Source organism: Ictidomys tridecemlineatus, chromosome 2 (genome assembly GCF_052094955.1).
Source record: "Ictidomys tridecemlineatus isolate mIctTri1 chromosome 2, mIctTri1.hap1, whole genome shotgun sequence".
In the NCBI taxonomy this organism is placed as follows: domain Eukaryota; kingdom Metazoa; phylum Chordata; class Mammalia; order Rodentia; family Sciuridae; genus Ictidomys; species Ictidomys tridecemlineatus.
The window spans coordinates 118,712,438-118,728,026 of NC_135478.1; the positions used below are offsets into that span (position 1 = coordinate 118,712,438).

Below are 15,589 nucleotides of genomic sequence, written 5' to 3' on the forward strand. Positions count from 1 at the left end.
ATGTCATAAATACTTAAGGCAGATTGGATGATGGCGCTATTCAAGACATTTTAAAAATGAGGCCTAATTGCCAAGCACAGTTGCACACACCTGTAATCCCAGCAATTGGGGAGGTTATTCAAGGTCAACCTCAATAACTTAGGGAAACCATCAGTAACAAAAACACGGAGGATGTCTTGGTGGTAAAGCACCCCTGGGTTCAACCCCAGTATCCTCCCCCCAAAGGCATGATCAGTAATGAAGGTGGATCAACTGTACTAGGCTGTCTACCAAGCTTAATCAAGAGGCATTGCCTGTCACTTCCGGATGTTCCAGGGGGAAGCTAAAAGTACCTTTCACAAGCATTCTGAGGTTTTCGCTGATCCTCCATGCTGTTCCCTCTAAGGCATCACCAAGTTCATTTACATTAAAACACAGAAGGAATTGACAGTTATACTGAGTGCATGTGTGATGGGCTGTGTTCCAAGGGGTCTAGATATTTTCTTCATATTTTTGAGGTGCTACTGAGTGACCGAGGGCCATATGTATGCAGAGCATGCGCCCTACCAGTGTTACTCCCACCAAGTCCTAGAGGCTTTAATTCATTCACTCCTCACATCGGCCCCCTGGAGATAGATAGTGTTGATATTCCGTTTCATTCCGAGGAAACTGAGGTACAGAGCCTTTACTTGAGGACCGAGGATTCGAACACCTCTCACACTAGAAAGCTGGCTAGGTCTGGGTAACCTCAAGCCGCACGACCGAGTCTGGGGCAGCCATCTTGCTTGTAGTCTGCAAGGACCACAACTCCCAGCATCCCTCGCGGCGGCGGCTCTCCTTCCACACACAACAAATCCCGGCGTGCCCCTGGGCGGCCCGGGGTGGAGGGTTCTAGAAGGCGTGACGTGGGGTCGAAGCGGGCTTGGAGGCGGGCGCCTCTCGGCAGTCGCAGTGGCGGCAGCTGCCGGGCCTGGGGACGCGGGTGGCCGGGGCCGCGGTCGCAGCTTCCTCGACTCTCCGGCCATGGCAGCGCTTGGCCGGCCCTTCAGCGGCCTCCCCTTGAGCGGCAGCTCGGACTTCCTGCAGCCGCCGCCGGCCTTCCCCGGCCGGGCCTTCGCGCCGGGAGCCGACGACTCGGAGCTGGCCCCGCGGCCGGGACTCCGCGCCGCCCCGAGCTGCCCCGGCGGGAGCGCGGCGCGCGGACGGTGAGGAGCCCGGCGGGCGCGGGGCGGGCGGGCTCGTTAACCCTCCCCAGCACCCTCCGCGGGAGGCTTCCCAGCCCCGCGTACGGAGGAGGAGCCGATCCCGGAGACGTTAACCGTAGATCGCCGGAGGTCGCCCAGCCCGGGAATCCAGGCGGAGCCTCGGGCCGGCTGCGCCCCGGAGAAGTGAGACTTTTCCGATTGGAACCTGGCGACCTGAGCCCGGGTGTCCCCTCGGCGTACTCGGCGCGCTCCCCTTGCCGACCGCAGCGCGGCCGCAGGTGGTGACAACTTTCAGTGCCTCTCGGACGCTCGGTTCCTCGTCGGCAGTGCGGGGACAGACATGGGTCCGGAAGGAGTGCCGAGCACGCAGCCTGCACCGACGGCCCCCAGTGTGGTCTCCCTAATCTCCCATTACCTTGACAAAACGGCAAGGTTCCATGTCAGTGTCTCTGGTTATGTCGGGACCACCCAGCATTACCCGACTGACCTCGTGACCTGTCTCCATCCCACTCAGCAAGGAAGGGGACATTGGGTGTGTGGCGGGTGAGCAGGATTGTTGGCTGGAGAGAGCGGGATGCTGGAAACTGAAGCCCACACAGGTTGCTCAATTGACTGGTTTTTGTTTGTTTCAACAGTGTTTCCGTTCACTGTAAAAAGAAACACAAGCGAGAGGCGGAGGATGATGAGTAAGTCTCAGGGGCCGTTTGTTCATTTTATGGTCACTGTTAATTTAAAATAGGTCTGTCCTAAACTCCGTTTTAAGTGAAAAGGTGAAACAGGTGTGCATCTGGAAGCAGGCAGAAGAAACTGATAACATGGGTTTCCTTTTAGGCAGAGAAAAGGGTGAGTGGCACATCAGAGGCAAGCTTCACTCTGTAACGAGTTGTAATATTTGGATTTTAAACTATGTTAACATTATTAGGGTTACAGATCCAAGTAAAAGAACCAAAGGATACATATTGAAAAGTCCTACGTGTACTCTCAGTTCTCTCCAGAGGCATCTCTGTTACCTGTTTCTTCTTTAGAAGATAGTCTCAACATTTATGAGTTTGTAATTGTATATGCCTTTGTTTTTTTTTTTTTTTGCATAGATACTGCTCACAGTGCATAACACATTGGTCCTTCATTTGACTCTGCTGTAGCTTGTTCCTTATCAGCACATAAAGTTCTACCCTTTTTTTTTTTTTGTCAGTGGTTATATACAGTTCTTTTGGAGGATTAGGTGTAGATAACCAGTCTCTAAGTTGTTTCTATGTTTTGCTCTTATGAAGGAGTCTACCATATCTATTCTTTTGAAGTTCTTTGTGTGTTTGCAAGTGGATGAATGGTTGTTTTGTTGTTTTGCCCTGCTGCAGATCTAACCCAGGGCCTTGTGCATGCTAGGCAAGTGCTCTACCACTGAGCTACATCCCAGCCTGATGAATGGATTCCTTGATGTGGAATTAGCGGATCTTAACCTGTGTGCATTTTAAGTTTTAAAAAAGAGTTGTTGACAGTTTATACTCCTGTTAATAGTGGGAATGCCTTTTTCTCCATCTTCTCACTGAACTGTATTTTCAAACGGTTTGATTGCTGCTTAACTGATAGGTGAAAAGGTGTAACTCATAGTCAGACTAATGGAAAAAAAGAGTAAGAAAGTGCCCCAAGAGGATATCCAAGTGACCAGCCAAATGAAAAGGTGTTCAATCTCATTAGTCTTTTGGGAAATCATATTACGCTTCAGAGGATTCTGCCACTAGTTATTGAAGCAGATGTGGAGCACCAGGAACTCTCAAACACTATGAGTGAGGTTGTAAATTGGTGTAAACACTTTGGAAAACAGTTTGGCATTCTCTCACAAAGTCAAAGGCACATATATCCTTTTTCCCAACAATTCCCTCCTGAATGTACCTCACAGAAGTTCATACATAAGCACGTAGGAGGCCATGTACAAGAAAGATCCCAGCATCCTTGTTCATGATAGCTTAGGACTGGAAATAATCCCAGTGTCCTGTAGAGTGAAGTAGATAAAACAAATTACAAATTCATACAGTAGAATTCTTTTTTAAAAAAAAATTTTTAGTTGTAGATGGGCACAATACCTTAATTTTATTATATATTTGTATGTGGTGCTGAGGATCAAACCCAGTGCCTCACCTGCTAGGCAAGTGCTCTACCACTGGGTCATAACCCCAGCCCCAGAGTTCTGTATCTTGCATGATATTTTTATAGATGTTTATTTTGTAATTACTCATTAAATTGTGTTTGATATATTTTATGTAGGATTTTATTATTAAAAGTGAAAGAAATTAAGTCACATGTTTTAATTTTACTGAACATCTTTTCACTTAAGCTATTTGTTTCATTTTTTGTAGATTGTTCATATTTCTGCGAATTTTTTATTGGCTTATTGAGGTTTTTTTCTCGATTTATAAGAAGTCTCTGCTAAGGAAATTTATAGTTTATATGTATATTGTAAAAGTTGACCTCATTGCCAGGCGCCACCCACCTATGATTCCAGCGATTTGGGAGGCTGAGACAGGAGGATCAAGAGTTCAAAACCACCCTCAGCAACTTAACAAGGCCCTAAGCAACTTAGGGAGACCCTGTCTCAAAAGAAAAAGGACTGGAGTTGTGGCTCAGTTGTTAAGCGTACTTGGGTTCAATCTCTTCTACAAAAAAAGAAAAATTAAAAAAAAAAAAAGTTTACCTCAGCTCTACACAGTGGTGCATGCCTGTAATCCCAGCAACTCAGGAGGCTGAGACAGGAAGCTCACAAGTTTGAGGACATCCTCTGCAATTTAGTGAAGCTCTCAGCAAGTTAGCCACAACCCTGTCTCAAAAAGTAAAAAGGAGGGGCTGGGATGTGGCTGAAGCGGTAGCGCGCTTGCGGGGCCCCGGTTCGATCCTCAGCACCACATACAAACAAAGATGTTGTGTCCGCCAATAACTAAAAAATAAATATTTTTTAAAAAAAAAAGTAAAAAGGAGTGGAATGTAGCTTAGTAGTAAAGCTCCCCTGGATTAAATTCCTAGTACAAAAGAAAAATTCTTGCCTCAAATTTGTCCTTCATTTTTTAACTTTGCATGTGAATTTTTTTTTCCCCCGTGCTGGGGATTGAACGCAAGGCCTTGTGCATGTGAGGCAAGCACTGTACAAACCGAGCTATATCCCCAGTCCCTCTTTTTCTTTTTCTTGGTTTTCATCAGACACCTTCTAATTTTGTTACAGTTTTATGGAACAGTAGATTTAAAGGTTGCCTTAGTTTAAAAGCCACTAGACCAGATAATATTTGTTCTTTCTTGAAATTGCTGTGAATGATGCAAAAATGTTTTTTTCTTTGTTTGTGGTGCTGGGGATTGAAACAAGCATTCTACCACTGAGCTATAGCCTCATCCCACTTTTGGCTTTTGCTTAGTTCCAGTGCTTAAATACAATAAAAATTTTAATGTGTGGAAACTGCCAGGCATGGTGATCCACACTTGTAATCCTAGCTGCTTGGAAGACTGAGACAGGAGAATCATGAGTTCAGGACCAGCCTGGGGAACTTTATGAAATTGTCTCAAAAAGGCTCAGTGGTAGAGCATTTGCCTAGCATGTGCAAGACCCTGGGTTCAACACCCAATACCACGCCCCCCAAAAACCCCACTTTTTATGAATAGAGAGACTGAGGCCTTGGGAGGAAGTGTGGCTAAATAGAGTCAGGGTCAGCACTAAGTTGCTGAGCTGATTTTGAGCTTGTGATCCTCCACCCTCCACCTCCCAAGCTTCTGGGTTGATAGACGTGCACCACCATCTCAAGAGAGCATTATTACTTGGCAGATTTATTGACGGAGACTTCAATGTTGATTTTCAGTCCTTAGCAAGTTTTAAAATACATGCAACTTCCTTTGACCCTTGATTTAGCAAATTAGAAGCTGTGGTAGCCATTAATGATTTTTTTTTGGTTACAGAGCTGTGTTCTGGTCTTGAGATTGCACTTGCTGATGCTCAGGCAAAAAAGTACTAAATACTTAGAACGAATAGGGCCACTTGTCTATTTTACTTGCTTCAGATAAACACTGGGCATACCATAAACTCTTGCAAATACAGGTTTATAGTAAAAGCTTGAAAAAGCAGTTGAACTTTTTGAAGGAGGTAGATCGATGTAGTGAAAATGACATAGAGGTAGGATTCAGGAACTCTGGGATCTGGACCCCAAGGTGCAACTCATTACCTTACTGTGATACTTTGGAGGGGCCAGTTTAACTTTTCTGTGTCCTAACTTCCAAATCCACAAAAGGAGGAAGTTGGGTTTGTTGAATTTTAAGGTCTCTGTGAAATACAAATTTGTCCAGAAAATAGAGGAGTATGTTACAACATAAAAGTGGACCCATTGTTATCAGGGACATTTTGTGACATTTTGGAGGAACTAAAAAATCAGTGATGTCACCTGCATTTGTAATACTTGGAACATGCTAGGCATACAATTTTTGCCCTAAGGAGATATAGGCTATATGCCAGCCTACTACTGTGTGTTTGAGGGAACAGCAGCAATTAACAAAGTATGGCTGGTTCTGAATTGCTGTTTTGTCATTTTTGGTTTCTTTGCTTCCTGCTTGACCTTTTCCAGAACCAAATAACTAGAGACAATTTATTTTTTATTTTTTAAATTTTAGTTGTGGATGAACCTTTATTTTTATTCATTGATTTGTATGTGGTGCTGAGAATCAAACCCAGTGCCTTACATAAGCTAGGCAAACGCTCTACTACTGAGGCACAACCCCAGCCTCTTTTTTTTTTGTCAGGGCTGGGAGGGTACTTGGGATTAAACTTGGGAACACTTGACTACTGAGCCGTATCCCCAGCCCTATTTTGTATTTTATTTAGAGACAGGGTCTCACTGAGTTGCTTAGCATCTTGCTTTTGCTGAGGCTGGCTTTGAACTCAGAATCCTGCTACCTCAGCTTCCTGAGCCACTGGGATTACAGGCATGTGCCACCTCTTTTAAGTTCCCTCATTGAATGCTTGTAATCTTAATAGGTAAAATCTTGCTGATGCTTTGTTGGTGAAGAACAGTAGAAGAAAGTGTCTCAGGGAGGCTGAGAGTCGCAGGCAGGGAAATGGATAACTTTCTATCTTTTATTAACACAATGTCAAAAAAATAATTTAACCAAATAAAGATTTTGGTTACAGATAGAGATGATTGGGGGTTTTATTGAATTTCCTTCCTTTTTTTTTTTTTTCCTCCTTTCTTTTTTCCAGGTGTCCAGTAAGAAAGAAACGACTTACTGAAGCAGAACTTTGTGCTGGTCCAAATAATTGGATTCTGTGTACGCATCAGGATGTAGAGGGTCATGGAGTAAATCCATGCACTAGTGGCCTTTCTGTACCTGGAATGTTGGATGCTGTTTTTGAAGAAATGGATCAGACATCTGGAGAACCACAATGTGAAGTTGCTCGAAGGAGGCTTCAGGAGATTGAGGACAGGTAAGTGGACAGCACACATAACTAACTTGCTGCTGCTCCTTTATAATGTCACTCCTCTTTTAAGCTAGACGAGTTAACATTTGGTAATAACTGTGATCCTCAGCCTCTCAGGAAGACTATAAAGATCAGGGAATCCAAAGTGTACCCTTTAAATGTTAAAGTGAGTTGTCAGAACTGTACTAAACATTTTTATTTATAATCTATAAATATTTATTTTGGTTTATGAAGTAGTTCTCTGGGACACGTTCTTCATATTCCATTGTTTGTAAAGCTTTTTTATTAAATGGAATGTTAAACAACTCTTCCATACATACTTTTCCATTAACATCATTTGATCTTTTTGTTTTTATTTTTTGTACTATAGATTTAACCCAGGGGCACTCAACACTGAGCCATCTCCCCACTTTTTTAATATATTTGTTTTAAATTTTTATGTTTAAATAATTATTTTAAATATTTATGTTTAGGTGGACACAATATCTGTATTTTACATTTATGTGGTACTAAGGATTGAACCCAGTGCCTCATGTGTGCTAGGCAGGCCCTCTACCCTGAGCCACATCCCCGCTTTTTTTATATGTTATTTAGAGAGAAATTGCTGAAGCCTGCTTTGAACTTGAGATCCTCCTGCCTCAGCTGCTCTAGCTGCTGGCATGTACCGCCGTACCTGGCCCATCTTTGTGTTAAACTGAGGTGTAGCCTAATTTGATCTTTTGCTGTAACACCTGTTGCTTTTATCTAGTTTATTTTTGAAATGTTGTCTAGTTTCTAGAAGAATATGTAATAACTTGACTAAATATTTTTTCTTTCCTTGCTCCTGCCTTAATTTATTTAGAATAATTGACGAAGATGAAGAAGTCGAAGCTGACAGAAATGTTAACCATCTCCCCAGTCTTGTCCTTTCTGACACCATGAAAACAGGTTTGAAGAGAGAATTTGATGAAGTCTTTACAAAGAAGATGATTGAGTCTATGTGAGTTTTGATATCTGGTTTCCATTTAATTATGATCTTGAAAGGAAAACCCAGTATCTAGTCTAGACATTGTTCATCCTGTCCTAGTCAGCTCTTCACCTTCTCCTCACCGGGCAAGTGAGAGCAGAGTGGGTTTATATTCATCGCAGGTTGGAGACAGGATTTTTCTTAGTTGATTGTGGGTGAGCACAGTATTGTGCAAGCAGAGTTTGAAGTATGTAGGAGAGGCTACCTTGCTGCTTTCCTCCTGGGTTTGTTCTTAAGCTCTGAAATGCACTGCAGTTTAATATTTGTGAAAGGGAAAACTGACAAGAGAGTTCCTTCTCTTAAATTCTCATGGTAGGATATAGGAACCTAATTTTGAAACTTCTGGTTTATCTGGTTCTGTTTTTCAGAAACACCATAGAGACCTAGGCAGCAAAGAAAATAAAGTGTCCCAGGATTCCAAATAGTTATCACAAAGGCCACAAACCAGAGCCCATATTCTTGGCTAAGAATGTAGCCTCTCAGGGCCTTTAGCAGAGCTCTTTTGCTCTTAATTTAAGACATAGAGGGCTGGGGATGTGGCTCAAGCGGTAGCGCGCTCGCCTGGCATGCATGCGGCCCAGGTTCGATCCTCAGCACCACATACCAACAAAGATGTTGTGTCCGCCGAGAACTAAAAAATAAATATTAAAAATTCTCTCTCTCTCTCTCTCTCTCTCCCCCGCCCTCTCTTTAAAAAAAAAAAATTTAAGACATAGTTTAAACCAGGCCACACACCTGGAATCCTGGTGACTCAGGAGGCTAAGGCAGGAGATCACAGGTTTGAGGCCAGCTTTGGCAATTTAATGAGACCCCGTCTGAAAATAAAAAACCAAAAGGGGTTTGGGTATGACTCAGTGGTAGAGTGCCCTGAGTTCCATCTCTAGTACCATGGGGAAAAAAAAAGTAAATCATGTTTTAATAAACTTAGTTTTCTCGTTGTCTAGATTATCAGAGTAGAAGCAGAGAAAGAGCAAGTGAGAACAGAACAGACTCACTCCTGGTAGAGGAGTAGTGACTATAGCAGAGGTCGAGGAAGGAAAACTGGGATGCAAACACAAAAACCTAAAAAGCAAAGTGGCCTGGGACCCATTAATATAAAAACTAATGGGGGGACTGGAGTTGGAGTCGATGGTAGAACACTTGCCTGGCATGTGTGAAGCCCTGGGTTTGAGCCTCAGTACGGCATATGAATTAATTAATTAATTAATTAAAAGATTTATTTACAACTAAAAAGAAAAAAAAAAGTAATGATTACCTCCATAATCCTGTAGTCCCTGAGCCTGAACAATCTCAAGTGATTATTATATATTGCATACAGTAGTAGACAAGTTCTAAAGTACCATTTTAGTATTGTCTACAAAAGACCATGTATACACGTGGTACCCAATGAAGGTGAATTTTGGGTGTCCAAAAAAGCCTCATATGATGCTAGTCTCCTTGATGCCAGAGAGATAAGGCACTATTGCCTTCTGACACTGAGGTTCAACTGTTGCTTGGTGTTAGATCACAGAGCTTTGCAATAGAGCCCTGGCTTGAGTTTATAATTAACTACGAGTATTGAGGGGAGACTAAATAGTTTAGCCAAAAGTAAGCAGGTCACCTTGCCCTCGAGCCTGAAACAGAGCACCTGCTGCTCTTGGCAGTTTTCCAGAAGCTAGCCTTTGGGGTTGTCCTTTATTGTGTTGTATTTTTGCTTTACTTGCCCTGGGTCCCAGAAACTTGCACTACCACAGGGTTTGGGAGAATATGTGATTGAATGTGCATGACAGATTATTTTGGCTTAACTGCAAAGCATTATCCTTTATAACTGTACTAAGCAAAAGGCATGTGAGATACTTTAATATGTTGGTCCACTGTTTCATTTTTGTTTATAATGATTTGCTATAATTCACCCATAGGGCTGAGGGTGTGGCTCAGTGGTAGAGTGAGTGCATTGCATGCTTGAGGCTCTGGGTTCAGCATTGGTGGGGTATAGGAGATTGTTACCCAAATCTGCCATTAAAAACATAATAACATTAGTCAGGCATAATGGTGAACACCTGTAATCCCAGCCACTCAGGAGGCTGAATCAGCAGGATCACAAGGTCAGGGAACCTCAGCAACTGTCTTAAAATAAAAAAGAATTGAGGATGTAGCTTAGTGATAACATGTCTCTGGGTTCAATACCCCACCCCTCACCCAAATTACATCGACTCTGTTTTCTACATTGGATGTTTATATTGCTTTGTAATCATAGCATCAGTACAACTAGTTGGTTTGGTTAAGAATATATATATAGGATTGGAGATATAGCTCAGTGGTAGAGCACTTGTCTTGCACATGTGAAACCCTAGTTGTTTGGTCCCCCAGTCGCCCCCCCCCAAAAAAAATTACAGAACTGTGAGATTTTATGTATTTTAGTGCCTTCCTGATAAAAATCTATTTTGTATTTTAGGAGCCGTCCTTCCATGGAGCTTGTGCTCTGGAAACCTCTCCCTGAACTCCTTTCTGATAAGCCAAAGCCATCATCTAATGCTAAGAACTACACGGGAGAGAGCCAAACTAAACATGCATCTGCTGGCACTGCCTTCCCGCAGAGGACTGAACTGTTCTTGGAACCTCGGCAAACAGGGATGCCTATTTACACTAGTTTGGAAACAGCTGCTAGCACAGAAGAAGAGATGGAACTCTAGAAACCAATTTCTACACTACAGTTGTCAAATTTAGAAGGCTCCTGTGTTTAGTGATGAGCCTACTTGCTTAGTGTAGGGACTTGAAAGTTTTATGAAACGGGTGTAATAATATCTCCACCTGTGATTTGGGGTGGGACTCTCATTTTGGGTAGCCATTTATTGACTTCAACTTTTTGCCAAGGAAGCTTGTCTTAAGGGAAAAGTACCTAGCAGGCTTATTAAAGGAGTATTAGTCTCCTCAAAGGCAAGTATAGAAGCTGTATGTATGTGTAAGGGTGACTGAAGTCATCTGTCACTTTGTAAGCCATTCATAAACTTGGAGAACATTCTTGAGTTGAAAAAGATGAGAAAGAGGGAGTCACAGCATAGTCTGTGGATTTGAGCTATTTACAGCTGGGACTATATGTGATTGGGGAGCAGGAGGAAAGAAAGCATTAGCTTAAGCCTCTTCCTAAAAAATTTAACAGGCTATGAAATGTGTGTATTAGTTGTCAATTCAACATAGCTGTGTTGATTATATAGCCAGCATGTGACTGGCTATAAATAGCATGTGGCTCTCTGTGCCTCAGGTAAATGCAATGAAAATACAAAGAAAAGGTTTTTTCCTTCTAATGTTGCTCCTTGGTCTCCCTTGCAGAGTTGATAAACCAGGTTGTTCCACAGTGTTTACAGCTTAATTAACTTTGATAGTTAAAAAGATTGTGAGCTAACCCATCTGCAAATTGCCTATGGGAGAAGCAAGCATCCTTTAATTAATCCTGAGGAAGTGCAGTGTCAGCTGAACCCAGCATTGATAACCTCTATAGTTTTAAAAAAAAAAAGGCAAGATAGTATTAAGAAGTTGTTAAATGTTAATTTCAAAAACAGTGAATGATTAATTGAGAATATATGGGCAAGTGACATTGAGATTTACTGAAATAGCCAATTTGTCTGGTGCTTAAATTATTGTGCAGTAAGCCTACAAGTTAATAGAGGATGGCTTCCTGCTAGCAGGAAATCTTTATCTTCTTGAGATAAAGTAAACCAGGCTCAAGATGTCCTTTGGGAATAGCCAGGATTAAAGTTCTTAATTTCTCAGGAAGAGCTCTTATGTGTGGCAAGGACTCCATGCAAGGTAAAATGACAATTTCTTCATTGCTACAGAACACTCACTAGGCGTTATTAAATGAGTGTAATACTGGCCCTTTCATCACCCAACAGGAGACCACCCCAGTTCTTATTTTTTTTGGTTTCTTCTCCCTTTGTAAGAAAGAGATACCTTTTGTAGAAAAAAATTGGTTTATGCCAAGTAGAGGTGAATTTATAGAAACCAGCTTCCAGGCATTTTTGAAACCCATGCTGAAATCCCTCCCCTTGTTACAGATGGTGTAGAAGTCACAAGTCTGTTAGACTGTTTCTTCTCTTGCCTGTTGTTTCTGCTTTCTCTATTTCTGTCTGGATAGTCAGGAAAAGATTTAATGTTTAATATTTAAACAAAATATTTAATGTCTACACAGTAAAATTATTCAAACTTCAAACCAGTATTGAAACCAGTTGGAAACCAGCTAATAGTTTCTTAATCTCAAACTTAGAGATGAATGTAAACTGTATTCTGTTGAAATGTGCAAGTGTTTGATTCATGCAGTTTGAAAAACTCCTGCCTTGAGGTCATTGTTTAATGGGACCAACTTGTAAAGTTTATAGCCTTAAAGAAATCTCTGTGCTAAACATTTGTTTTAGTACAACTCAAAAGCATGAAGGGACTTCCTAGGGTTTGGAGTTAGTCCCAGTGTAGGGTGGAAAGGCAGATGGCAGCTTTCCAAAGACAGATCCAAAACACACCAAGATTATCTTCTGTGGGAATTGTCGAAAGGCCTCTGATCAGGGGTCTGCACCATGAGAAGGGAGGGAGAGCTCCAAAATGAGGCTCTAATACAACGGGTAACATGGGGGACAATTGAGATTCTGTTAATTAAAATCCAAGCATTTGTTTCTGAGTCAAGTTATCTGACAAAATTATTTCTGCAGGAAAATGGATGTTTTTGCTCATTTTTGGACTTTTATATTCTTACGTATGTTTGTACAAAAATTTTCTTCATCATCCTTGTGGTGCTTATTCATCTGAGCCATCTCCACCGCCCCAGTACATTTTATTTTTCTTTTGTAGCATAAAGCCTTTGCTTTTGTCTTCAGGTTTCTCTTGGGAATTAACAGATCTTTTCGTTTTGTACAGTTTTTGCGGCATGGATCAAACATTGGCTTATGATGCTAATGTGTGAAGAGAAAAAAATAATCTAAAGCAGGTGAGCTTTAATGAACAAATGTATATTTTCCTCTGAGTTTGAATAGGGTGTGTGTGTGTATGCGTGTGTTTTGTTTTTTTTTTAATTTGAAGAAAGTCCAGTTCTCACAAATATTAATCAGTTTTTTTTCAGTGCTACTCATTCTAGAACCAGGTACAATGTAAAATTTAGAAAAATTAAGAAGGTAGGGGTTAGAACCATGAGAAAAATTTACCAGCAGGTTCATTTGTTCTTTTGGATCTGGAACTTGGTTTTGTTTTTGGTGCAGTACTAGAAAAGTTCTGAAAGATGCTGTCATTTTTACTTTAAAATGAGAATCTGGTGTTTCTGTATTTTATCATTTTCAATAAAACTTCTTAAGTGTTTTGGACTTTTTGAGACATTTGTATTCCTGCACTTAAGTAAATGAAATAGTTACCCTCTTTGCTTTCCTCTAAGATGTGATTGAAGCAGCATTCATATCAATGAGGAACATAAATTGTCACGAATGGATAAGTATTTTGGATAAAAGATAAATTTCATAGCTGAGATTAGCAGGAGACAGACTGTGTTTTGCCATTCTGAAACCTGTAGACTGCTTCCCACTGAGAGCAGCTCACTGCTGTGGATTGTCAGTATTAGAAAGCAGTTATGATCATGTTAAAAATGTTCAATTCTGAAACTGGAAATGGTTTCTAGAGTTCACAAAGAAGGGTTTGGGATCTTCAAGAATGAGGGATAGGAAAATTCTACGTCTACATGCTTTACGAGCTGACAGGTCGCTGGGTGGCAGTGTTGCTTGCATATTTGTGGTCATTCTTTGATAAATGTGGATCCCTGACTTGCTGGAAAGGGGAAGTTACCTTTGGCTTGTAGTTAATAGAAAGCAAAAGATACTGTCTTGTTTTTAACCAAAATTGAAAATAATAGCTAAAAGTGATGCTTTAGTATTATAATCCAACTCAAATCCAGGGTTCTTGGTCAGTTGGTTTTACAGAATCTCTTTGTAGCAGTACCTAACATGTCATTTAGATTTCATTGAAATGGTATGGTTCAGAGGTGGACACAGTGGTGCCCATCTGCAAACTCAGCTACTCAGAAGGCTGAGGCAGGAGGATTGCAAGTTTGAGGCCAGCCTTGGAAACTTAATGAAACCCTGTCTCAAGGTAAAATGAGTGAAAAGGATGGGATGTAATTCAGCAGTAAAACACTCCTGGGTTCAATCCTTAGTGCAGCCAAGAAGTGTTGAGACTTGAGCTGCAGTGAAACAATGTCGTCTTTCAACACCCATTTGGTGTGTCAGCCAGTGTTGGAGTCCCAAGTCGCAGGGGTATAGAGTCTTAAACTAGAATTTGATACTTTAAAATACTCCTGGAATAGGCATTGTTACCGTCTGCCTAGTTGTCTCAGCTCCAATAGCACCTCTAGTAGAAAAGCAAGGAGGAAGTGATTGTAGGCATCTTGTCACTTGCATCTTTAATCTTAATCATGAAACACGCCTTTGCATTTAGTATAGCTCTTGTTTTGGTGTTATGGAAAAATCTTGATTTTTAGTTAAAACCATTCAATTTGGTGTTTCAATATGAAAATGTCCTTGAGTACCAGGTGTTTTCTCAAGGCTGAGCAGTGTTTAGTAATTCTCACCCATCTGTGCAGGAAATGAAAACTACTCAGGTTACATATGGCCTCTCCTGTTGGCACAGCTGCCTCTTTCATATGATGCCAGTTTGATGTAAATGACTTGAGCTTCAACCTCCAGATGCTTGTGCTGTTGTGGGAGGACAAAAATGCCTCTGTGAATGCACTGGCTTATGTAATCCTTAAAGAGAGATTTGGCCCTCAACTTTTCATAGTGAATGAGGCAAGATAGTTTTCAACCGGGGGGACAACTGGAGACCATCCTTGCAACTTACATTTGCAATATAGAAACAGTCTAAGTAAACCTGCACTGCTGGATAGTAGGATTGGACTCAGGCCACCAGATCTGCCTGCCTGCAAGTGTATTTGTGGACCCACTTCAGTCACCTCAACCAGCACATTCCTTTGTACTTGTCTGAAACTATAGCCTGCTTTGCCTTGCTGCTTGGGATTCTCTGAATCCTCTTACCTTTTTTTTTTTTTAATCTTTATTTTACGTTTGTGTGGTACTGAGGATCGAATCCAGCACCTTGTGCATGTTAGGCAAGTACTGTACCACTGAGCCACAACCCCAGCCCCCCTTTCTTCCTTTTGATTCATTCACTTTGACTCCCCAGAGGTAGTCTTAATAACTCTAAGAAACATGTCATTTAATTGCTAAATGGACATAGGATAATTTCATCTGCTGGTATAGTGAAATGATTTCTTTAAATAAGGAAATTCCCAAGGAAAAAATGCAGTGCACCATGAAGGATGATATTGTCGAGTCTGTAGTTTGGGACTATTTTGTTTCTGCTTTTTTTGAACAGAAGTGTTTTGTAAAACATACTGTTATACAAGTATAAGAGACTGAAGACTTTACAAAGCAGATTAGGAGATAAAAAAAAAACTTTCACTTGCTTACAATGGTGCCTGGCATGACATACTTTTAAGGCATCCTTTAAGTGTTCTTCAGAAAGATACTATTATCCTTTATAATTGAGGAAGTGATGGCATATCCTTGCAAGGTTATCCAGCTCACCAATGGCAAGAATTGAAACCATGGGATCAGAATCTAGGATATGCTCTTAATTCCTGTAATAATGGCAAGAGAATCTTGATTTTTGATGCTATGCCCTCTTAAATTCCCAAAATGGTATAGCAAAACAATAGGGTTCTAGCTCTGCCACCTACTAGCTATGGTATTGGTCAATTAGGCTGAAGGAACTCTCAGATTGTACATTAGCATTGTGGCAGCCAGGAATTGAAACAGGCAGTGATTAAGGTGGAAAAGTCTTCAGTCAGTCTAGAAAACAACGTGCACTCTAGTTGGATAAACTGGAAACAGTGAGGCATCTATAGGGGGAAAAAATGACTTATGATCCTAGAAAAAGTCAAAGAACATG

At 41.3% G+C, this 15,589-nt stretch overlaps 1 protein-coding gene across 2 annotated transcripts; it reads left to right on the forward strand.

Annotated features, from left to right (window-relative positions):
* The first annotated feature begins 848 nt into the window (after positions 1-848).
* Positions 849-12,957, forward strand: Ccdc117 (coiled-coil domain containing 117). Of its 2 annotated transcripts, none has more exons than XM_005336037.5 (5): positions 849-1,184; positions 1,820-1,870; positions 6,409-6,633; positions 7,469-7,606; positions 10,068-12,957. In XM_005336037.5, the coding sequence occupies exons 1-5, from the start codon at positions 1,003-1,005 to the stop codon at positions 10,303-10,305; spliced, it is 834 nt and encodes a 277-aa protein (XP_005336094.1). In that variant the 5' UTR covers positions 849-1,002; the 3' UTR covers positions 10,306-12,957. The 2 variants fall into 2 exon arrangements, with proteins under 2 accessions (XP_005336094.1, XP_021589434.1); XM_021733759.3 differs by lacking the exon at positions 849-1,184 and adding an exon at positions 1,233-1,727.
* Positions 12,958-15,589: the final 2,632 nt, after the last annotated feature.